At 41.7% G+C, this 26517-nt stretch overlaps 1 protein-coding gene across 1 annotated transcript in view; it reads right to left on the minus strand.

Annotated features, from left to right (window-relative positions):
• LOC136872158 (zinc finger SWIM domain-containing protein 5) overlaps positions 1-26517 on the minus strand; it is a 182522-nt gene that overhangs the window by 121994 nt on the left and 34011 nt on the right. The window contains exon 3 of the mRNA XM_068227349.1: positions 3942-4069. Coding sequence (XP_068083450.1) covers positions 3942-4069 — 128 coding nt within the window. The remainder of the gene's footprint in view (positions 1-3941; positions 4070-26517) is intronic.

The following is a 26517-nucleotide window of genomic DNA, read 5'->3' on the forward strand; positions in this document are numbered from 1 at the left end:
GGAATAATAGATAAATATTCACTAACAACTGTGCAGGAAAGATATTTTACAAAAGGCTCGTCGAAAGTCACTAATAGACCGATACTAAGATCAAGATCCAAATCACAGAAGCGGAGAGAAATAGGAATAGTGAAAGAATGAAGGAGTATTGAGAAGAACGCAGACGTGCTGAACTACTCACTCGAGATCCTAAGGGTCGAAACGAATAACATAAATAAATAAATAAATAAATCTTCATTAGCTCCTCTAATGAACGTAGCCGTAAACGTATTCCATATAAATTCATCTCATCTTCGATCCCGTATCAAGTAAGAAGTCTAATGGGTAGACATATACACTAACAAAATATTTGTTACTTCCTATTTAGATTGCCCAAGTCTTAATGTAACATTCTTAATGTTTAATTAACCCGAGATTCAAAATGTATTCGAATGGTAGTATAGTATCCGTGTTCGCGGTGCTGCTTGGTGCTGAACTCTATACAACCTTGAGCGACTTCAAATATTTCTCTTCAAAATTCATGGCTCTCCACGTCGTAAATGTCAGCCTGTAAAACATTTGGTAAATCATGAAGAGAAGAAACACGCCCAAATACAATTCCGAGTTTGCCACGTAGGGGGCAGCACAAACGAAACATTGAAATCTATACGAAGGTCACTTACATAGTTCCTTTCAGAAGAACTATGCCCGTAATTTGAGAAGACATTACAATTATGTTGAAAACATTTCTTAAGGGAAGTTAGGACTGAATTTATAAAAAATAGTAATTATTGATAGAATTGAATGAAATTTGGTTTATGGTCTCCTAATGGTGAAAGAAGGACATATGCCAATTTTCAGAAAAACGGCAACAGAACTTTCTGAGAAATTAACACTTACAATTTAATTTTTTTAAAATCTATAAGCATAAAAAATGCTCCAGCTGAACAGTTACTTCAAATATCACATTGAAAACTGGTGTACAAGCACTTCAAGGTATGGAAAGAATTTTAACAGAGACAAAGTCTGCATATGTAGTCCATGAATGTGAGGAAAAAAATGTGTTTTATGTGTTTATGTTTTTCTCAAATTACCCCTTTGTAGGCTACTATCTTTTAAAGTATCAACATTATAAAAAATTCCTTCTGTTAATATGAAGACAACACAGGTGTTAACAAGCCATGAAATTCTCATGGAATTTGAAACCAAATTGGTTCAGCTGGAACATTTTAAATACCTGAAAATTTATACAGGGTGAAGCGTAATTCGCGCACTCGGGCGTCGCAGCGCGACTCCTCACATGCCAGCAATAAAAAAATGTCTCTTACGAAATTTCGTCTTGCGAGTATATCCGGTAGAAAACGGACGTTGAAGAGTAGCAATCTGGCAACACTGTAACCATATGTAGGGTAACTACCGCTGTCAGCACGTTCGCGTCGTGCCGTACAGTTGGTGAAGTGGGTAGAGTTTTTGGTTGGCATGCAGGAGGTCGATGGTTCGATCCTGGGTTGAGGAGCATTTTTTATTTGCTAATTTCCATCTGACATTCATCATCATCATCATCATCATCATCATCATCATATGTTTACCCTCCAGGTTCGGTATTTCCCTCGGACTCAGCGAGGGATCCCACCTCTACCGCCTCAAGGGCAGTGTCCTGGAGCTCCATCTGACATTACCTACTATAATACAGTAAGACACCGTTTCTGAGGTCACATGTATCCTACATTTACAACATTTTGTAACGCGAAACAACAAATACCTGGTTAGACTAATAAGAAATAGACAGCTGAAACAAACAGGTTACACATCTAGTAGATGAAGTGATGCGAATAAATTCACGCCCACGACGTGGACAGGGCGCCTTTCAAAGCTGACCAATGAAAACGATTGTTCTTCCATTTCTAGGATCGTAGTATGTAAGTGCAAATGGTTTCTAGAGGACCCACTGCAATCGCTGTTGACGATTAAGATGCCAGATACCACACCACCTGGACTACATTTACGAAATAAAAAACATACGCCTCAACCCAGGATCGACCACTCGACCTCCTGCATGCTAACCCAAAACTCTATCCACTGCACCAACTGTACAGTACGACTAACTTCTGCTGACAGAGGTAGTTACCCTACATGTGGTTACAGTGTTGCCAGATTGCTACTCTTCAACGTCGTTTTTCTGCCGGATATACTCGCAAGACGAAATTTTTTAAGAGACTCTTTTTATTGCTGGCATGTGAGGAGTCGCGCTGCGACGCCCGAGTGCGCGAATTACGCTTCACCCTGTATATGAAAAAAAAACCCACATTTTCGTAAGTAAAAGCTAGTGGATGGGGACTCAACAGGACATTTAAATGTCACGTTAGTACTTTAAAAATGGCGGAACCCGAAAAATACGCCCCCCCCCCCCCCAATGATCCGCAGGAGTCCGGCGTACAATAATATGCATAAATTGAAATATCAATAATTTTTACTTTTTTCACCAAAAACTCAGTCCCATCCTCCCTTAACAAACAAAGTAGGAGGCCCCCTACTAAGAAAAACGTAAACTTAAGCAATTTCCAATATTGTGCGAAAATTGAAGGGCTAAAGGGCCCGGAAAGGTTTCGAATTGTGAGTTTTGGATAGCTCTATCAAACTAAAAAAAATATTTGAAAATCACTTCTCACCTAAATGTGGTTCCGGAAAAAACAGCCTAAAATCTATTGTTTCTTTACTCGTTTTCTTTTTTATTTAAATCCTAGTCAAATAACTTACTTATATAATTATTTCTGTAATGTGTTCCTTGATTTAATACCCTTAGGCGTTTTTTTGATTTTTTTTGAAAAATGTCCACACCGAATGTAGTTATAAAGGCTTAAGTGAAACTCTGCATTCACTCACATTGGCGTTCGTAGTGGTAGAAAAAGGCAAATTGTTAATCTAATCAACCGGATAACGATGATTAAGAAAATCATTGCGATTTTTAGGAATAAATGAAGAATATATTCTCATCTATATTTTTAAACAATTATGAAAATTAAAGTCAGTCTAGCCATTCTATCCGGTCGATTTCCTTCATTCTTTTTTTTAACTGAAAGGTATTCATGCACAGATTTGTCACCAGGTACTATAAATCACTTAACTTCCGCCTTCCTCAAATTTATTTGGATTTTTCAATTTTTTGTCTCTTTGAAGCAATCATATCTTTGGTTCTAATTGAGATACAGAGTTCATTTTCGCTTAAGAACACTCAGTGGATCAAGCTCTTTCATTTCAGCTCTTAAATATTCAAATTGGTTGATTCTGAGAAAAGTTATGAGTACATTTGTCTCAATGACGAAGACCTTTGAAGGACTTTTTAACAGTTCGGCGTATAGTGTTGTTCCAAGGAACGTTTAATTCAATTTCATTGTGTGATGTATTTTCAAGTGTTTTGTTGACATAATATTACATTCTATTACCACAGCAGATCATGTGCTTTATTTCATTAACTCGAAACTTTGCTAATACATCCGTGAGGATAGTAGCGAACAATACCATACTTTGTACATTGCAGGCGGAGCCAGCGGGAAACTGCTAGTACTTTATTATATCTTATTTACCTAAAATTTTTAGCTCTGCTAATATATGTTTTCAATATTAAAACAGAACAAAAAGAGTAATGGAAGACTGGAAAATGAAGGAATCTCTTGGTCTAGAAAGTTTACCGTGGATTTTGGAAAAAGGGGACAGTTGGTGACTAAGGAAAGTGGAGCAGACAAGATGAAAGAGAGGAATCTTGCAGAGGTAAGTAGCAGCAATGCCAGGAGAACTGGGAGTGTTTAGATGAGGAGGACGGGGGGGGGGGGGTAGCTTTATGGTAGTGTTAAGGAGGAATTTTACATTTCTGAAATAATCACTGTATGAGTTCACTATTTTCTGCAGTTCTACAAAATCAATGCAACATAAAATGCAGCACATATGAAAAAGAGGTGACTTACCGGAGATGGGGACCCTGAGGCGGACGCTCTCTGCATTGCGGATCCTGTACAAGGAGAGCGCTACGACGTGCTGACACCAGAAGATGTCCTTTGTGTCGCAGCTGCATGTCACCGACGTAATCTTGCATCTACAACAGGAAAGAGGAAGACAGTATTAACTTAAGCCTTATATCCTGCAAGAACAACGATTTTAAAATTATCAGCTAGAGATTAATGCAACACATATCTCGTCGAGCCTTGCATATTTGTCCTAGCGCCTGGCAGACAGACTTTAATTACAATCGTGGAGAAATGCTGGCAGCTTTCCGATGCGCTCACGGTATCCGAAGTAGGTGATGCGGCTCTCCTGTTCCTGTTGAAATGATCACAAAAACATTTCATACCATGAATACTGAAGGATGTTTCACCTACAGCAGTCGAATAAGCTTGACGTTACATAACTCTACACGTATTTATTTTTCTGAAAAATTATAGGTGAATTGCTGTTTTTATTAGCATTTGTCTGGTGTGAAAATGGGAAACCACGGAAACCTTTTTTCAGGGATGCCGACAGTGGGGTTCGAACCCACTATCTCCCGGATGCAAGTTCACAGCTGCACGCCCCTAACCGCAGGGCCAACTCGCCCGGTGTGAACTCCTGCAAAGGGTAAGTCGTAATTTGAAACACTTAATTTTTAAACGTCCATAACTATTGACCATTATGAAAATTTCTTCAATTTTATACAAGATAATTAGCACAATGTATCAAATGATTTGGTAAAAATAAATGTTAATATTATCTTCAGGTTTTATTTAAAAATAATGCTTATTCTAAAATTTGTTATCGTGCAATTTGGAACGATAGCGTGTAACTTGGGCAAGGTGATCGTTTAACCTGAACTGGTAAATAAAAACACTAACAAGTTATTTAATGAATTTATTACGAAATACTACGCAATCAAATCTGACACTATGAATTATCGTCGTCACTTTTGGCAAGTAGGACAATTCATCCTGAACTTTGGTGCAGTTTTCATGAGTCCACTGTTTGAAACTATTGCTCTTAAATCCAATCGCCATCATAATACAAACAGGTTTTGATTTGTTTTGTCGGGTCTTTAGTGAACAGTTTCTGGACCGCTGCTCAGCCAGAAGGCCTGCAGATTATGAGGTGTTGTGCGGTCAGCACGACGAATCCTCTCTGCTGTTGTTCTTGGCTTTCTAGACCAGGGCCGCCATTTCGCCGTCAAATAGTTCAATTGTGATCGCGTAGACATTTCTCCGAAAACGTTTTATATGACACGTCGTATTAAGCGATATTTTAAATGCAGTAATGAAATGAAATGGCGTATGGCTTTTAGTGCCGGGAGTGTCCGAGGACAAGTTCGGCTCGCCAGATGCAGGCCTTTTGATTTGACTCCCGTAGGCGACCTGTGTGCCGTGTGAGGACGAAATGATGATGAAGCCGACACATACACCCAGCCCCCGTGCCAGCGAAATTAACCAATTAAGGTTAAAATTCCCGACCCTGCCGGGAATCGAATCCGGGACCCCTGTGACCAAAGGCCAGCACGCTAACCATTTAGCCATGTATATATAGGACTAGGGGCCTGTGGGAGAAATCTCGCATGTTCATGAAGTATGTGGTGGTGTAGCCCCCTGGTGAACTACTGGTGAACTAAAGAATACATAAATCAGTACAACGTTAGACAGTCTTACTTACCACTCAATGTCTTCTTCTTCTTCTTCTTCTTCTCAACCGTTAGGTTTGTGGGTGAAATGCATGTCTTCCAAGCGTTTTCTTTCTTTAGCCAATTGCTTCAAGTGGCAATAGGTGTATTTGCCTTCAATGCCGTCTATAAGTTGAGTTCATGGTCTTCCTTTACTCCTCCTTCCTTCCAGCTTCCCTTCAATAAGGGTGGTGCACCAATCAGAATGACGAATCAAATGGCCAACAAAGCTATTCTTTTGAGAACATTCTCGTATGTGACTATCAGTCCAAGGTATCTTTAGTATTCGTCTCCAATACCACATCTCAAATCTCCTGAGTTTCAAAACATCTGCGCTTCGCAGGGTCCATGTTTCAGAGCCATAGCTTACAATACTCCATATAAAATTCACATAGTGCTTCCGCAACTCTAAGTTAACATTCTTGGATGTTAGTAGAGACCTTTTTTTTGTTTTTGAGAAGTCTTCTTTAGCCTGTGCAATTCGAGCATTTACTTCCGTTGTACATTTTGCATTAGATGTGATCAGGCTCTCCAGATATTTCAATTCATTTACTTGGACTAATTTCTCTCCATCCATTAGCACATTGACAGTTTGGTCACCCTCCCCAGTGCATACCATTACCTTCGTTTTCTTTTTGTTTATTCTCATACCGCACCTGGCTTGTAGTAATTCGTTTATGTGATTCAGTGCCTTTTCCATTCCTCCCTCATTCTCAACTATCAGGGCTATATCATCTGCAAAACGTATGGTACTGTAATCTTTGATATCTTAACATTTATGGTATTCACTTGAACGGGTGCAAATGCAAGTGTATTATTATACTGACGAATGTTCCGGAAGTAATTTTTGGTTTTACTATAATTCTTTTAACTGATAATTACAGCATATTATAATGACATAACTAACACAGGCGTTCCAGTGGCCAAAATGTGAAGTGAACAGCAATGATGGCGCGTATTTTCCTACAGCAACATTATTTGCAAATCGCACACTTCGTACAATTTTTTAAACTCAATTTTTAAGAAATTATCGAAATTTATGAAACGAGAGTGCAATTCGTCACTACTAATGTCTATTCTCTTTCTTTTGAATGCTCATTTGTCACGATCGGTTACTTGTGAGCGCCGCAAAAGGGATCTATACTACTGAAATAATATATAGGATTTGGACGGGGCCGTTAGATTTCACCGTTATATCCAATACGTTGTTAAAAGCGATGTCGCAATAAACGGCAAACTTTCCATAAGTATTAAGATATAACCTGTACCCCACTTCACCATATTTACTTATCTGAAACCTGTCCTTCAAATTGTCGGAGATTATAAATTATCACGAACGTTTCACCTTGGTAATCACAAAAATAGACACTTGTAATGAGGGAGGACACCTTTTGGCAATTCTCAAGGCAATATCTCAGCCGCATCCTTCAATCCAGTCGCCGGAGCATGAAGATGACTTCTAACAACATAATCACGTTGATAACCATAGCGTCCTCGTAAAGTTTCGGAATGGCTTGAGGAGGAAAGAGTCTCAGTAGTAAATTCAACTCAACAGTTGGGTGGAAGGGTGGAAGATTCCGATATTTGAATCATGGGTAAGTCTAGAGAAGAATCAAGCATGTGAGTAAAATTATGGGAATATGATTAGGTGTAATGTGTGATCGGATGCCGTATTGACCACCAACTAAATCCGGACAAGGATTGAGTTAGCGAGAAGCAAGTTTATACGAAAGAAAGCTCACCTCAACGTGAATCTACGAATGACATTTGTTAAGTGCTGAAATGAAATGGCGTATGGCTTTTAGTGCCGAGAGTGTCCGAGGACATATTCGGCTCGTCAGATGCAGGTCTTTTGATTTGACTCCCGTAGGCAACCTGCGCGTCGTGATGAGGATGAAATGATGATCCAGACAACATATATACACCCAGCCCCCGTGCGAGAGGAATTAACCAATGATGGTTAAAATCCCCGACCTTAGCGGGAATCGAACCCGGGACCCCTTTGACGAAAGGCCAGCAAGATAAGCATTTAGCCATGGAGTAGTCGTATGTTTGCTCTATTATCTTGTACGGAGTAGAATTGTGGAGTCTGAAAAACAATTACTTTGAGATGCTAGTATATCGACGTATGCTGAAAATGCCCATGTAATGCTCTACGTAGAGTTTAATCCTGACAGTAACACGTCTCTAAATATCGCTTTAGTTACACCACACGTCTCGAAGACGTGCCACTCAAAGCGTATTATTTAAAGTTACGTTAAAGTTACCATACGGAATGAACAGGAATAGAGGTGGTGGAGGGGATAACTTTCCCCTCCTTGAGGACTAGATTGTATTTATTCGCACGACACGTCAGAAAGTAGTATGGTGTAATTGTCAGGGTTAAGAAAACCGAACGAGTTGGCCGTGCGGTTAGGATCGCGCAGCCATGAGCTTACATTCGGGAGATAGTGGGTTCGAACCCCACTGTCGGTAGCCCTGAAGGTTTTCCGAGGTTTCCCATTTTCACACCAGGCAAATGCTGGGTCTGTAAGTTAGTTAAGGCCACAGCCGCTTCCTTCCTACTCCTAGCCCATCGTCACCATAAGACCTATCTGTGTCGGTGTGACGTACAACAATTTATAAAAAACTATATTTTCGTTATTTCTCTTTCTCTGACCCTTATTTGTATGTATTCCCATTAGCCACCACACCATTCCTCTTCTCTGCTAGGAAGCCTTTCTCTCCTTATCGCCATATTTTATATAGTTTTATAAAATTCTATCAGAGTCCGTTTAGTTCCAGGGACTTAACTACCTTCAGCGTTTCCCATTATTCTGATAGCCTCTGTCCCCTTCTCCCTAATTTTTGGACCATTGGCCAGTTTGTTCCGCAATTTACGAATGAAATTAACGACTGCTTTAACCTTGTCCCGGAATATACAGACTTTATTTATAACAAACATACCAATTTACGTTTCATGCTTCCTCACAAGTTGTTGTTCATTCTAAATTTTGTAACAAAAAGTAACCTATATGCTATTGTTTCTCAACGACCAGGTCCTGAAATGAATCCTATCGGACCGCAGAATAGTCTCGCAATGAAGTTTAACATTAATTAAATTTGACTAAAGAGCCTGCAGCGGACTCCAGGTCTGACACGCCAAAATCTCCAAGTAATTAGGGATTACATCCACCTGCAGGGAAGATGGGAACGACGACATCCTATTTTGTCAGGTAGGAGGGAGAAAGAGACAGACTTGAAGATAAATGTTTTCTAATTGGGCATCGAGAAACAGCGAACAAAACAGGATCACTTCCTTTCGCATGTGCTTGACAAATGTAACAGACTGTCACTAGCAGAACGTTCTCGCTCCTTGCCTATGAAAAGGCTGTACCACTTGCTGAATTAACGTAAAATGAGGAGCTGATATGTAATGTTAAGTCTACGAATCTCTGTAAATTCACAGCACAACATGGCACGTTGATATGTTGCTAATGTATGGAGGAACAAAGCATAACTCATTCGAGTCGCAACTTCTATATCACGAGCAGCTTCCTGATCGAAGATTACAGGCTACCAATACGTTCCGAAACCTTGAACGACAATTGCGGTCAACTGGGAATCCTGGAAGGATACCTCCTGTTAGAGATGCTCATATAACGTCTGGTCCAAATGAAGAGGCCGATTTGAACGTTGTCCAGAATAATTCTGACATTTGTACACGGACACTTGCATGACAAGCCAACATCAGCTGGTCGTCTGTTATGTAAATATTAGATATCAGTACATTTCATCCTACTATCCGCCATTACACTAGCAGCTCCAAGGACGTTATTTCACTGTTGCAGTAACATTTTGTCAATGGGCATTACGCAGTGTGACTAATGATGCTGCCGTTTTGACAAGAGTCCTGTTTTCACATGAATCACGATATGGCACTGTGAATCGGCACAATATGCAGTATTGGAGCGCGGATAATCCCCATTTGGTAAGACAGGATGCATTTCAAGTTCAGTGGGGAGTAAACGTCTGCTGCGGGGGTGTGAAAACTTGGGTGACTACATAATCGGGTCATATTTCTTCGACGGCCATCTGACGGCCTTCTTCAAAATGAACTCCCACAGTTGCTAGAGAATATGACATTCCTCGACCGATTACGAATGTGGTTTCAACAGAACGAGGTCCCCCAGACGGATCAGTAGTCATCCGAAAACCATCTTCATGCTTCAAAGACCTGATCCCTTGCCCACCAATCGTCTGATCTTACACCACTTGACTTCAAGCAGGTAGTGTACGGACAGGAGCCTGAAAATCCTGGTTACCTTCGGCAACTGATCACTGAGACATGCCAAGCTGTAATGTCTCGCATCTTACGAGCAAGAATGTCCTTACACCGTCGTGCTGAAATGTGTATAAACCAAGATGGTCAACATTTAGAGTACTTGCAGCGCTGAATATGCAGGGTGCCATGCTTCCTACCTACAGACCATGGGAGAAAGACGAGCTGCTCGCCTCCATTGTCTCTACTCCACTACATACTAAGAGGTGTTTGAAAAAAAAAAACCGTTCTGTCAATGGCGTGTGATTTGATAGAATCTGATTATGTTCTTTCAACAGTGAAACACAATTCTATTTTAATTAATTGGTTTCTTTTTAAGGTGTAATTCTGTTGCCATATGTTTTCTCTTTCAGGTACTTTATAAATGTATTTACTCAGAGTTAGTTTCGGCACACGGAAGAGACTAACAGTTACATAAAGAACGTACCAATTGAGCATCATTATGTATATTATTTCAGTAGTATAGATCCCTTCTGCGGCGCTCACAAGTAACCGATCGTGACAAATGAGCATTCAAAAGAAAGAGAATAGACATTAGCAGTGACGAATTGCACTCTCATTTTATAAATATCGATGATTTCTTTTAAAATGATTGTACGAAGTGTGCGATTTGCAAATACTGTTGCTGTAGGAAAATACGCACCATCACTGCTTTCCACTTCACATTTTGGCCGCTGGAACGCCTGTTTCATGTCATTATAATATGTTGTAATTATTAGTTGTGAAAAGAATGTTACCGGCAGCAAAACAAAAAATTTACTTCCGGAACATTCGTCAGTATAATAATGCACTTACATTTGCTTCCGTTCAAGTGGATTCCATAAATGTTAAAAACTCAAAGATTACATTAAGACTGTCTAATAATGTACTGATTTGTGTAATCCTTAGTTCACCAGGGGGCTACTCCACCATATACTTTATGAACAAGGGAGATTTCTCGCACGGCTGCACTATTATTATTATTCTGCAGTACCTCTTTAGTTTCACCGTCTTTGGGGTACTTTGAATCAATTATTTCTCTGTGTGGTGTTCTTTTCGTATCGCCCTGTATTTCTTCATTATTTCTGACCTTAGTTTCCTCCCGTCTTCCGAGATAATATAGATGAGGGTCCAAAAGTATTCCTTCCTCCTTGTCTTATTCGTTAACTACTACTTCTTTTTCTTCTTCTTCTTCTTCTTCTTCTTCTTCTTCTTCGTCTTCTTCTTCTTCTTCTTAGTCTTCTTCTTCTGGTGATAGGTTTTGTCTTGGAACCTTATATTTTCGTCTTTAGCTATTACTTTAGCTGTTCGATTGAATAGAGAATTTTCTGTAATTTTTAATTCCACTAGGTCTTTTTCAGTTTCTTTTTGAACCAGTAGTAGTAGTAGTAGTAGTAGTAGTAGTAGTAGTAGTAGTAGTAGTAGTAAGCCTCCGTGGCTCAAGCGACAGAGCCACGGAGCCGGCTTCTCACCGCTGAGTTCCGTGGTTCAAATTCCGACGACTACATGTGAGATTTGTGCTGGACAAAGCGGAGGTGCGACAGGTTTTTCTCCGGGTACTCCGGTTTCCCGTGTCATCTTTCATTCCAGCAACGCTCTCCAATATAATTTCATTTAATCTGTCAGTCATTAATCATTACCCCAGAGGAGTGCGACAGGCTTCGGCAGCCGGCACAGTTCCTATCCTCGCCGCAAGATGGGGCTTCATTCATTCCATTCCTGACCCGGTCGAATGACTGGAAACAGACTGTGGATTTTCATTTTTTCATTATTTTTTCCATAGGGCCTCTTATTTAAATAACGTAAGTCTGGTAAGGAGGGCAAGGAAAAATGTTCCGATGACCAAGGAAACATGGAGGTTTGTAGATAATTTAATGGTAGTTGAGTTTACGTAACTTGATTTGCTTTTATATGATCGTACTGGAGTTTACAGTACCTCAGATTCAGATCCACTATATCTGTAATGAAAACTTAGAGGTACAAGAACCGTACTAATTCAATAACTTTAAAATAAACACACAAAAAACTCATACATAAACACATACTTCCTAGGAATTACAGAAATTAAGTCGTGTTAGTAAGTCAACATGCGATATGAAAATTTTAACCTACAGATGGTTGACGAAGCAGCTGCTGTAATTTCATGGATGTTCTTCCTGTAATTATCTGACATTCATATTCATGATACTTGCATTATCACCCCAGCAGTGTGGACTCTATCTCGTATCTTAGAAAGCAATCTACATTACATTTCTGAGCTTGACAATTAATAGAATCAAATAATAATAATAATAATAATAATAATAATAATAATATTTTATTGCAGCCAATGGCCAAAAGATATTTACATTAATACACAACATTAGTCATCTCTGCAGAAGGCTATCATCGATTAGCGCCGACAAGTACAAATCATGGCATGATATCGTTCACAGCTCTTACCACAACGTTCACATACACAGTCCGTGTCTGGTTGATGGAATTTCTTTGTTTTACACAGCTTATAATGAAATCCGTTTATTGCAAAGCCTGTAATCAAGTGTCTGAGCTCATATCCTCCTGCTTGCCAGTCTTTGTAAACCATTGAGTCCGTCGAGTAAAATTCGCTCCATACGTCTCTCTTCTTTGCCCGTAATTTCTCTATGAACTGTAGATATGTTGGTGTAGTTGGTAGCTGTAGGTGACAACGGACATCTTCTACATAGAAAGGTTCGCGAGTTAACTCATATACAAGCCTTGAAGGCGTATACTTCGAGACACACAGTGCCTTTTTCAGAAAAGGAGCTTTCACTTTTTCTAATTGCTCGAACTGTTTCATTTTTAGATGCGGCCATACAATTTCTAATCCATAGGTGATCACTGGTGATACTGAGGTCAAATAGTTTCAGGGCTGTTTTGATAGATAACTTATTCAAATTCTGTATGTCGTTGATGGCTCTGATTGCTGCATTTGTCCTGTCATTGATGTGGGTAGAGAAAACATTACCTCTAGTTTGTAGTGTGACCCCCAAATACTTGAAGTTCGATACATTCTTTAGAGGTCTCCCATGTATATGAAACTCTGATGCTTTACCTCCTTTCCTAAATGTCATTGTTACTGTCTTTTCCTCATTTAACTGAAGTTCATTCTCTTCTGTCCATTTCACCAGCGCGTCAAGTGTCTCTTGCAGTTTCTCGCTGGACCTCGAGGCAATCACGATATCGTCTGCATACATATATATGCTTGTTTCTTCAGGGATTACTTCTGTAATATCCACCGTAGCAATTATAAATAGTAGTGGGCTTAGTGGATCCCCTTGTAGTACACCGGTGGTTTGTTGAATTGGGTTGGACTTCGCTATTCCGTCACTAATTTCTATGCAGTTTGAGGCCAGTATGTTCTGAATTAGTCGTTTGAGACTTGCATTGCTTCTCATTAATCTGTCTAGTTTCTCCATTATAATTTTTCGGCTGATAGAGTCGAAGGCTTTGGCGAAGTCGACGAAAATGGTATACAGCTTGCCTCCCGCTCTAGTTGTACCTGCTTCAGTATCATCCAGTAGACACTTGATGGTCTGAATCGTGTTCCTCCCTCTTCTAAAACAGAATTGTTGTTCTGGTAGTTTGGAATCGACTTCTCTAGTCAGGCGTTGACATAAGAGTTTTGTTAGGACCTTTAGCATCGTATATTCGAGAGCGACGCCTCTATAAGCGTTTGGATCTTCAGTGCTTCCCTTTCCTTTATATATCATTTTGACTGTGGACTTTCTCCAGCTGCTTGGAATCATTCCTTGTTTAAGGCATTGGTTCAAGACATATGTTATTGCTTCTTTTAGTGCCGGGAAAGCAATTTTGATGTGTTCATTGTAGACATTATCCGGACCGCAAGCCTTATTATTCTTGGAGCTGTTTATAGCATCTTCGACTTCCTTGAATGTAAACCGTTCAATGTCTAGGTCTTTTTCTCCCGTGCGTGTTTGAGCTAGAATACTGCAAGGACGTGTGTCTCTTGTACTTAATATGTTGTATCATTATTTAGAACATGATGTGAGAGTGAGTGAAGTTTAACTCTCGCTGAACACGAAACAGTACACAAAGGTACACGAGTTCGTGTGGGGAGAAGAAAGTGCGATACACACAGAGGAGCGGAAATAAAGTATTGTGTGTGGTGATATGTCTCCTATCAGGCCAGTACCTGACAGCCGGGTTTAGTGTTGGAACGGTTCCAGTTCATGGCCCTTGATTGGTGATTATCTCCCATCTAGCACAGCTGCAACATGTCTGGGGAGCTCCCAACGTACTCCCACTTACGTCCAGTGTTCTTTACCATGTTATGTTTGATATCAAAACCACAGCTAACGTGCCCGTTCGAGTTCATTCTTATTCAGAAGTCAAACTGATATTTTATAATTCTAGGAATACCGGGATAGTTGGCCGTGCGGTTAGGGTCGCGCAGCTGTGAGCTTGCATCCGGGAGATAGTGGGTTTGAACCCCACTGTCGGCAGCCCTGAAGATGGTTTTCCGTGGTTTCCCATTTTCACACCAGGTACTTTAAGGGCACGGCCACTTCCTTCCCACTCCTAGGCCTTTCCTGTCCCATGGTCGCCATAAGACCTATCTGTGTCAGGGCGACGTAAAGCAAAAAAAAAAAAAAAACTAGGAATAATGATAATATTTTAATAGCCTAATTTTATTGGCTCTGAGTCCCACTAACTACTTTTGACGGTTTTCGGAGACGCCAAGGTGCCGGAATTTTGTCCCGCAGGAGTTCTTTTACGTGCCAATAAATCTACTAACACGAGGCTGACGTATTTAAGCACCTTCAATTACTACTGGACTGAGCCCCACACACACAAAGCTAAACTAAGCTACGTTGTGCTACGTAATCGAACGAAAAACATCGCTCCAATGAAGTTATATGGTATGGTACACACAGACTGCTATCCTAAGCTACGCTAACCTAAACCATGCCAAGCTAAATTTTACAGATAGCCAGGAGGCGATTTTCAGCTGGCTTCGTGCATGCGCACAAACAAATGGAAGTGGGACTCCGTTATTGCCATAGGACCAAGGCTTGTTTAAAACGTTTTGAGCGTGCTCAGTAAACATTCTGTGAAGCAGGAAGCTACCCTGCTTATGCATAGCCAAAGGAAGAATTTATCTCTAACGGTTTAGGGACAACCGAAGGATTGTTTAGTCCTAGCTACCCGAGCACAAGGAGGGCCATGACTCACAATATACCCGAGATGCCCACTCCTAATTCCATAGCAGCTGGTACCCTGACTCTCTCGAATACTAATATTAATAAGAATAATAATAATCCCACGAGAGAAAATGGAATGTGGATTAAGGAGAGAACAGAGGACCTCTACTCTGACAGATTCACTGATGCCGTACGCAAGAGACGCCTGAAATTCTATGACCGTATCAAGTAGAATGGACAGCGGTAGACTCACCAAAATATTATTTAAAGTAATCAACTCAAAGAGGGTCAAAATAAATAGGCTAGAAAAAACTAAGGCAGACCTCCACGAAAAGAACATCATGGACATCATAGAAGATCATGGAGCCTCTAGTACAATAATAGCTAAGCACAAACTAGTGGAAAAAACCGTAAAAGAAAACTGGTAGGAAGCGGTCCACAGAAAGCAAGATGCAACACAATGCATTCATCAAGAGATTTTGGGCGGATAAGAAGGCGAAAACCATCAGGCCAATGAAGAAGTTCAAAAGCGCTCTATGAATGGGCATAAAGAATAATAATAATAATAATAATAATTCTACTGAGAAAAGAGAAATAGAATAACACCGATACAAAGTAATATAGAGTGGATGAATTCTTCGCAGGAACTGCCAGTCTTTGCAATAGCGAAGCGTGACATATAACAAAAACTCTTTCCACCTCAGGAACTGTAATCTGATATGTGAACAGTGCTACACAACAAGAAGTGTTTTTTTTTTACTGTCGCAGCTGAAAAAAGTGGCCATTGTAAATGTATCGTCAGCTTTAGAAAGACAAAAGAACACTGGAAATAAAGAACAAGGTGCTTATTTCGAACTTAAACTAAACCGAACTCAGGCAAATGGCTAAACATACGCAATTTCTTCCTAACTTACGTATATTTAACACCTAAAATATTAACGTAATTTAAAATTAATATTCTTTAAAAGTGGATTGTCTCATGGAATATCCTAATCATTCTAAACGAAAGTGACTATTTTAGGGTTACGTTCATGTTATCAAGAAGCTAATCGAAGTGTCGGGACATCAGGAATTTAGGGTAAGAAAATGACCTCCTTCAAGTACTGATGATTCGAGTTGACGGCCATCAGAATATTAGTTTCATATATTTGATAGAGTCATAAGTCATGGCAACTATTATTTTTTCTCGCGAACAGGAGACAACACGAAAATCTAAAATATGCATTTGGAAACGTACGGTATGTAGCCTACTTGCGTATGATGCCACTGGATGGTGTATGTAAACAACAGTGTGGGTCTAAGCATGCCCCCAATTTCAGTACGTGAGTGAGAGAGTCACAAAATGGAAGTCAACAAGCAGGAGCAACGATCGTATATTAAAATAGCAGTTCTCCGCGACAGAAATGCAGGCCAATGCCATGCAGAGCTCTGACTATGATCTAATCCCCAAAGTCAAGAAGCCATTACATGGACAACGGCTTGCTAACAAAGAGGAGATCGTAACAGCATTTCGGAGAGAGGTGTCACACGTTAATGATACACATGCAACGAATGGTATTCAGCGCCTGCCCCACCGCTGGCAACGCACAGTGGAAGCCTTGGGTGATTATTTCGAAGGACTGTAACCAGTGGAGACCTGTCCTTTGTACGTAGTCTTGTGCATTTGCTGTCTATACCGTAATAAAACAATGTTTACCAATGGCCTGTGTTCTGTCACTTCCGTACGAGAATCTCCTGAAATCAGAATTTGTCTTCAGGCACTGTGCATAAGTACATGCCCTATATTTCCAAATGCATATCTTAGATTTTCCGTGTTGTCTCCTGTTCGCGAGAAAGAAAATAGCTGCCATGACTTATGACTCGACCCTCGTAGTTTAAATAGCATTTAAGTATAGACAAGAGGACCCGTCCTGATCCGCAACATTCGTTATAAATAGCCCAGATAATTCGTCTTGATACGTCTGTCGTGGACATATTGCTTTGCCTGCCATCTTCAATGCTTTTATGAACATTTAATACGAATCGCGTTATGGTATGCTGCAGAATTCATCCATTCTGACGTCATCATGCCGTCTGTTTGGTGAAAATCTACCCATATATTCGCTTTTTTTTTTATCCTGCAGTTCTTGATGTAAAGCTTGGTATTTTTAATCGCAGTTCCTCTATTTGGAAAGGTTGTCTTGTGAGCTCATTGGTTAATCTCGAAGGAGCGCTATTTGCCAAGCCGAGAATTTTTTTCAAAATTCATGGCCTTCATTCTTTCTAGTGTAGCTAGGTTATCTTTCGATAGGTGTTCCCAGATAATGTCTAAGACGCATGCCATGATGGGGTTGGTTTGTACGTAGACTTTTTTCTCTTAGCAGCATGTAAGTTATTAGGAACGCTCTGCCATCTGTTGAATACAGTTGGAAGCTGGGAAAGATTAGAGAATCAAAGAATATCTAGCAGCGAACAATATACTTCTGTGATCAGAGGAAGTGTATACTCTGTGGCTTGACAGGTAGTAATCAAAGATGGCTGCAAGCAATGACAGTAAGGATGAAAATCACATATATCGGAATACTAACGAAGGTGCTCAACGTTGACTAAACTTAAAAATCTATCAATGTCCCGTGATTCATCGACAGGTAATTCCGCAGAATTAAAAAAAAGCACATCGGTCTAGTAGAACGGACGGGTGGATTTGCCAAACCTGTTTTAGTAAACTCTTAATATATATAGATTCTCGATAAGACACACACGAAATGGTTACAATGACGAGTTTATAATCTGTGTCTGTCATCGACATAATTCTATGAACTGTGTAACGGCGTTGTAGAATAGCGTTTGGCATAATAGCAGGCTTCATAGCCTGAGCCGCGTCATATAAGAAAGGCAATAAACTAAACTAAACTGTACCCCGGTCATACGAGAATCGGTTTTCGAGTAAATAGGTATCCGGGTACCAGCTTCTTATTACCTGGGTAGCCCTAATTCAAACCGTGAAGAAATCTTGCAGAAAGGATCAATTAGTGGAACGGTGTGATCCAAGTCCGTTGAGGTGCGTGTTGTGACCAAGGACATGCGGCCATAGACCTTGAGGTGTACGAAGTGCAGGCGGCAGGTGATAAGTAACAATAAACAAAGCCGTTATATTGGGCCTGGAGCATGCTGGTGACCGGAAATGCGTCCGCGCGTGCACTCCAAGATGCTACCTGGCGGAAGGAAGTGGTAGCGTCAATGACCTCCCTCTGTTGGTCAAACATTAATTACCATAGCCCGTCAGCATTCAGCGACACGTTATCAAGACACCATTTGAATGCAAAGAGCGTTATAAAGTCTTCGTCCCTTGAGCCAATGCTTCCAAGTCGTACAGGCCAATTTCAGATCTATTTACAGTGGCAGTAGCGGCGATTGGGGGTTAGAAGTGGGGGGGGGGGGGGCAAAAATTATGCAGATAACAGAAAGTAGCCAGGTTGAGGGATATAGCGAGCGGTGAGGGGGGGGGGGGTTTATACACAACAAAACTGAACAAAAAAGCTACAAAATGGTAATTTTTTGCTGGGCTATGAGCGAATTTCGACAGAAAGGTAAAGGTTATCAGTAGAGCCCGGATTTCCATACAAATGTATGTTTTTAAATAAGCTGGTTACAGTTCTGAAACTTCGCAAATATGCGTTTTGTGGTTTAACGATTCAAATAACCGTTCTTTTTCCTTGCATGTTTGCATGTTTTGACTTTTTCAGGAGAAAATTCATGCATAATGCATATTTTGAAGGCTTTTTTGATTTAATAGCGAATATTTGGACGTTTATATTGCATAATATGACTTTTCTTCCGATGTTGGCGCATATATAATGTTAATTTGCATGATAGTGCCTTTTATGAATGTTGGTTTCCATAATTCGGGATCATTTTTCCACGTTATATAAGATGTTCCAGTTATACACTGCTATAAATTGAACCGTAAATTGCGCGTTACTCATTGATGGCTCATTTTTCACCTATGTTAGACGAACAAAACAAAACTTATATAGCACTTCTGCGACGCCGCGTTAACGAGATAGCGACTTACAAACCTGAACACCCTTCCGTTGCTGTCCTGGAACTCTCACTCGTCACACGTCTTTGATATCGCAGCAAGTGATTGAGGAAATTCAAATGAGTCTGCAGTCATCGCATGTAGAAGTAACTGCGGGAGCTAGAGATAAGTCAAACAAAGTGATCCGTTGAAATACTTATGTTGAATTCGTCAACCTTATTAAAGACGCACTGTGGTGCAAATGCAAGAGAGGTACAATTTGTCTTCATTTAAGTATGCACCTGTCGCTTCTTGTGACGTAAAAGATTATTTTGTGTGCTTAAGAATGTGCCGACAGATAAACGGATGAGCTTAAAGCAAGAAAATTTGGAGAAATTACGGTAGTTGTACAAAGTTTCCAAAAGAACTGCATTTTTGATAGTGCATATTTTTCAGTTTATTGTGCATGTTTTGCCATATTATATTGCATGCATGCATGCATATTTTGAGATTTGATAGTGCATGGAAATCCGGGCTCTAGTTATCAGTTTACCAACTTAAGGGCGGCAATAATAGATAATAGTTTTTTTTTTGTTGAGATTTTCATTCAATACTATACTTTCACCAAAGACACAATATTGCGCACATATTACAATTAAATAGAAGTACGGCGTGATTATAAAATTTTAAAAAATCATTTAGTATTTGACTACAAACTAAGAAACTAACAGACAATATTAAAGAGACTGCCAGACACGAATGCACGCGGCAAGCAGGTGAATCTGACCTCAGTGTCCATGACCTTGGCAAAAAATATACCCCCTGTCATCCTTCCTCAGCCAACGGCCGTAGCCGTGTTGAAACACCGGATCCCGTGAGATCTCCGAAGTTAAGCCAACATTGGGCGTGGTCAGGAGTTGGATGGGTTGCCACGCGCTGTTGGTGGGGGGTAAGGGAATGGAGGAGCGGGAAGGAACTGGTCACCCTACCACGTAAACTCCGGCTCAGGAACACCTCTGCGGAGGTTTGGACCTGCCTTCGGGCAGAATAACCCTTACCTTACTTACCCTTCCTCATAACATTTGCGAAGTCTCCACTACTTGCTGCAGCGCTATACAAATCGGTTAGCCGCGATGAACGACAATTTGTGCGTATTTTCGATAATCATTTTGTTAATAATTAAAAATTTGCACAAACTTTTTTAATCATTCCTATAATTCCTAGTTTCAGCAGGCTAAAATGTAATGTTTTCTCTAAAAAGTGGGGGGGGGGCAACTGTGCCCCCTCCCCCCCCCCCTTAGTCGCCGCTTCTGTACACTGGCGTATACTGAGAATAAGACGTGGGCTATCACTAGATTTAGGTTACCGCTTTTTATAGATTGTTTAGTGAATGTCAAGCCTTAAGCGTTCTGAGCTGCAGTCAATAGCCAACGGAGTACCCTGCTGTGTTGTCAGTGCTGTTTCGCAAGCTACCGCCCTAGCTTCTGCTACTATCAATAATAAACACCTGATCAGTGGAGATGGTAGCCTAAGGTTTAGCAAATTAAAGTCTGGCTTTGTGGCGAAATGGATAGAATGCTTGCTTTTGGTCCAATGGGCCCGGTTCAAGTCTCAAAATCAACCACCTCAAGAATCAAGCACACCTATCCGTCCCCGCCCCCGGTCCCCGCACCTATCGGCTATTCGGCAGCAAGCCGTGCGGGTCTAGGCGAGGGGAGAAGGACGCAGTTTTTTTTTTTTTTTTTTGCTAGGGGCTTTACGTCGCACCGACACAGATAGGTCTTATGGCGCCGATGGGATAGGAAAGGCTTAGGAGTTGGAAGGAAGCGGCCGTGGCCTTAAGGTACAGCCCCAGCATTTGCCTGGTGTGAAAATGGGAAACCACGGAAAACCATTTTCAGGGCTGCCGATAGTGGGATTCGAACCTACTATCTCCCGGATGCAAGCTCACAGCCGCGCACGGCCAACTCACCCGGTGAAGGACGCAGTAATATCTTTCTCCGATGCCTTGCACTCAGAAATACCAGCGACATTTTATCTCACTGCGTTCAAGTAGTGCTGGTAACGGAGCGGTTTTTCCCGGAGCGAGTGTTCGGCGCGTATTCATTCGGAGCTCCGATTTACTTACGAGTAATCTGCCACGCGGTAATTTCAAATTATTACTGATACATTTACTACATGGTAGACTGGATAGGAGCATGTTCCAACAATATTTTTGGTATCATATAAACAAAAGTAACGCAGTACAGTGCCAAGTAGCTTACATACAGATCACAGTGAATGAAAAAAGAATAATGTCATATCTACATTACTGCTAACTTTGAAAAATTAAATAAACATGGACCTAGGTAATGTGCATAAATCAAACGAACTGTGTCCATTGTTCGGTTAAATGTTCCCATTCAGAAAAATTATTAGCTGATTGTGGAGAGAGTGAATTTCGCCGATCCGTTATGATCCGCCCAGCCGTTGAAAAACTTCTTTCGGCAGGGACAGAGGTGGCTGGAACAGAAAGATACCAGAGGACTACGTCACTTACACCTTTCGATGTGTTTTCCTTAACCCAGAAGAAATGGCAACATATCAATTACAATGAATCTCCTTAGCATTTCGTCCATTCTTTTCTTTTCCTCGTTATCTTCGCAATACATTACTACGGTGTTACCACTATCAGCATTTGCTTCAATATTTTCCTCATGGAAATGCCTTAAATGATCCAGAAGATTCGATGTTCCTCCACCTGTTGCATATAACCGACCGCATAAAGAACATTTTGCCTGTTTTCTACCGACATCTCATTCAAAGAAATGCCATACCTCCGATTTCCGTTTTGGCATTGGAAAATATCCGATGTACCTTTAACACAACGCGCGATTGCACGAATCCGTTCTACTGTTTACTGCCGTGCCCAGCTGTACATTACTTGTCTATACTTCGCAAACCTGTCTCCGAGCACTGTCTAGTGACGAATCGTGTGACACCTCCGGATGCCCTCCCCTCTCCAACCCTTCTTACTGTGTGGAGATGAGAAGAATGCACGAATGAGGAATGTGGTCTGCAAGCACGAACTTCCTGTTCTGCCCAGACAGGTCGGCTCTTATCTGCTCTTATCTGCTACACGAAAACATTGACTCACACTTTGCAGTTTGCTGGATTACAACTGACAAGAGCGAAGAGCTACTAGTAGAAGATAATATAAAGTCGCCTAGGTAGTAGCGGAGTTACTATGGTAACCATTGCGTCACGGGCTCTGCTGGTGAAAACCCCTTCGCCCCGTGCCTCACCGGGCATGTGCATTCTTCTGATCTCCCAACAATACTAGCATCGCTCTCCGTTACTCCTCCGTAAATACGCTCGCCATTCGTCGATAGTACCGGAGGTAACCGGATGGGGCATTTCAATCGCATCTCCGATTCAGTCAACGGAGAACCGCGTTCGCTTGCCAGCACTACGTTCAAGTTTTGTAAATGGAACAATGTGTCAGATGCTTACATTATAATGTGCTTTACAATTCCATCGTTCTCATTTGAGGTCAGGGCTTCATCGATAGCCTTGGTAGCCCTCAGTATACACCACTGCTCAATTACTACAGTCACTTAAGAGTAAGGTTATTGAACTTTTCCTCAATTTCCTGGAACACAAGTAAATGTTACTTTCGTATTGTGTTGTACGTCAGTTTGCCATACGATTGCATTATTTTAAACACATGTTAAAGGATGAAAATTCTCATTCTGTTCTTCCAGCGGAATAACCACCCATGCATTCTTGGAGCGTTACATTGTTTCTTTAGTCTGATGAAGTGTTAAAAATACATTGCATAAACAAAACGTATTCACATCATCGTCCATACATTTTTGAACTGCGAAGAGAATGCTGCCCAAGCTCTTAAATTGTCATTTAAACAAGAAACCCGGGAAGGGCAGTATTCATGCTATATAATTCTCCTTTGTCTCCATGCTTCTCACGAAATCACAAGACGAAAAGGAACTGCTTCCTCCTAGTATAGATACACAATTCAACGGTAAGGTTACAGATTAATAACGTATTTGTTAGTAGTGTTTCATTAGAACGATTGGAATAATTTACGGATAAGTTTACAAGTTGCTTTACGTCGCTCCGGCACATATAGGTCTTATGGCAACGATGGGGCAGGATGATATTTGTTGTATAAAGGGGCCCAACAGCTAGGTCATCGGCCCCCGATGGTACGAGGTGAACGAAATGGGAATTAAAACTTCAAAATGTATCCACTGACTAGTCTAAAATGAATGACTATGAACAAATGATCGTGCACTAAAAATAATCCGTGGATCCAATTCACAATGCCTTAAGTTCGTTCGTTCGTAATCTGTTTACCCTCCAGGGTCGGTTTTTCTCTCTGACTCAGCGAGGGATCCCACCTCTACCGCCTCAAGGGCAGTGTCCTGGAGATTCAGACTTTGGTTCGGGGATACAATTGGGGAGAATGACCAGTAACTCGCCCAGGCGGCCTCACCTGCTATGCTGAACAGGGGCCTAGTGGAGGGATGGGAAGATTGGATGGGACAGGCAAGGAAGAGGGAAGGAAGCGGCCATGGCCTTCAGTTAGGTACCATCCCGGCATTTGCCTGGAGGAGAAGTGGGAAACCACGGAAAACCACTTCCAGGATGGCTGAGATGGGAATCGAACCCACCTCTACTCAGTTGACCTCCCGAGGCTGAGTGGACCCCGTTCCAGTCCTCGTACCACTTTTCAAATTTTGTGGCAGAGCCGGGAATCGAACCCGGACATCTAGGGGTGGCAGCTAATCACGCTAACCACTACACCACAGAGGCGGACAATGCCTTAAGTATTGGGATAATACGGTACTTAAAGGGGTCCAAAATCCAGGTCACCGGCCTCTCATATTGGTACTAATCATTGGTAGAGAAGAACCATGGTGTTCCTCCTATAGTGGTACTAATCACAGGTAACGTAGGCCCATAGTATGTCACAAACAATGGCACTACTCACAAGCAACGCAGACGCATGGTGTTCCTCACACAGTGAAACTAATCACAGGCCACGTATACTCATGGTGTTGCTCACATAGTGCTACTAATCATAGGCAATGTAGACCCAGGGTGTATCACACATTATGGTAACGCCCACAGGCAACAAAAACCCATGGTGTTCCTCAGATAATGGTATTGCTCTCAGGCAACGTACACCCATGGTTTCCAACACAGTGGTACTTATCACGGGTGCCAGTCAAACCCGTGATTTTTCTCATAAAGTGGTGACAACCACGGGCAACGTAGACCCGTGGTGTCCCTCATAAACTGGTAGTACTCATAGGTAACGCAGACCCATTCTGAATACAGTGGAACCGAACGGTGGAATGCACACAATGATACTTATCACAAACAACGCCCAGACCCGTAGTACCGAGCTCGATAGCTGCAGTCGCTTAAGTGCGGCCAGTATCCAGTATTCGGGAGATTGTAGGTTCGAACCTCACTGTCGGCAGCCCTGAAGATGGTTTTCCGTTGTTTCCCATTTAACACCAGGCAAATGCTGGGGTTGTACCTTAATTAAGGCCACGGCCGCTTCCTTCCCACTCCTAGCCCTTTCCTGTCCCATCGTCGCCATAAGACCTATCTGTGTCGGTGCGACGTAAAGCAAAAAAACAGACCCATAGTGTTCCTCGCATAATGGTACTCCCATGGTAGACCCTCGCAAGGTGGTACTAGTCGCAAGTAACGTCGACCCGTGGTATTCCGCACGTAATGGAAGTAGTCACATGGTTCTAACATCATCCCTTGTTCGCCCCTCTTTTGTCACCTCTTACGACAGGCAGGAAATACCGTGCGTATATTCGTCTGCGTCCCCCACCCATAGGGAGTGATAGGACAGGAAAGGGCCAGGAGTCGGAAGGAAGCGGCCGTGGCATTAATTGAAGCACGGCCCCAGCATGGGAAACAACGGAAAACCATCTTCAGGGTTGCCGAAAGTGGGGTTCGAACCCACTATTTCCCAAATACTGGCCGCAATTAAGCGACTGCAGCTACGGAACTCGGCCACGGATATGTAGTCTACGTGCAACGTGTATCGATGCAATATCTCTCAAAGGTTTTCAGTGACTAGATAGTAACCGTAGTCTTTAGGGGTTCGAACCAAACCTCTCCTCCAGTTACCAGACTGTTTTCATTCCTTCCCTGAAGGGGAACTGCGAGGTGCCGGAATTTTTTTTCTCTTGTTTTTGTGTTTATGGGTTCTTTTATGTGCCGGTAAATCTATTGAGGGGCTGCCTGGCCGAGGCGGTAAAGGCGTGCTCGGTTTGCCCGGAAGGACGTAGGTTCGAATCCCCGTCAGGAAGTCGTAAAATTTAAGAAACGAGATTTCCACTTCCGGAGGTGCATATGGCCCTGAGGTTCACTCAGCCTACACCAAACATGAGTACCAGGTTAATTCCTGGGGGCAAAGGCGGCCAGGCGTAGAGCTAACCACTCTACCCCATCACGTGCCGAGGTTAACAATGGTGGAAGCCTTTACCTTCCACTCCTCCAAGGGCCTTCATGGCCTGTACGGAGGTGACTTTGCTTTGCTTTGGTAAATCTATTGACAAGTAGCTGGCGCATTTGAGTATCGGACTGAACTGGGATCGAACCTGCGAACTAGTGCTCAAAACCATTCTACCATCGAAACCTCTCAAAATCCTAGAAAAAAGCAGTGGACTCAAATCCGAAACATCCGGGACGAAACTTGAATTAACTTGCAGTCTTACTAAAATAGTGTAAGTTTCTTTTCACCCTGCTGGGACTGCTCGATGGTGTGCCATCTGCGCGCAGGAGAGGTACGGCAATCCGATGAATGCTGAAAGAATCCGTTTTCGGGTTAGGTGATCCACCTAGCAATGTTATCGAATTATGACAGAAGATACAGTAATTTGTTGTGCCCTGCGGCAACCTCTGTTCATTAACATGTCCAGCAATCTACAAGACCGTTATGAGAGGGCTCGGATGTTGAAGACCTATAAATTGCCTAAAAATGGCCTGTAAAAACGATCTAAAAATATCAAGAAAGATCTGAAAGCTGGCTAAAAGGAACATAAAACTGCGATTTAAATTCGTTCATAATTTTACTTTTAATTACATATTTAATGAAGAAATTATAAACCTACAACCTGTTTTCCAGTCACTGACCGGGTCAGGGATGGAATGAATGAAGCCGCCATCTTGCGGCGAGGATAGGAATTGTGGAGAGTGTTTCTGGAATGAAAAAGGACAGGGAAAACTGAAGTACCCAGAGAAAAACCTGTTCCGCCTCCGCTTTGTCCAGCACACATCTCACATAGAGTGACCCAGCGGTGAGAGGCTGACGCGCTGCCGCCTGAGCCACGGAGGCTGCTTAATGAAGACATAT

The sequence above is a fragment of the Anabrus simplex genome, chromosome 4 (genome assembly GCF_040414725.1).
Source record: "Anabrus simplex isolate iqAnaSimp1 chromosome 4, ASM4041472v1, whole genome shotgun sequence".
Lineage (NCBI taxonomy): Eukaryota > Metazoa > Arthropoda > Insecta > Orthoptera > Tettigoniidae > Anabrus > Anabrus simplex.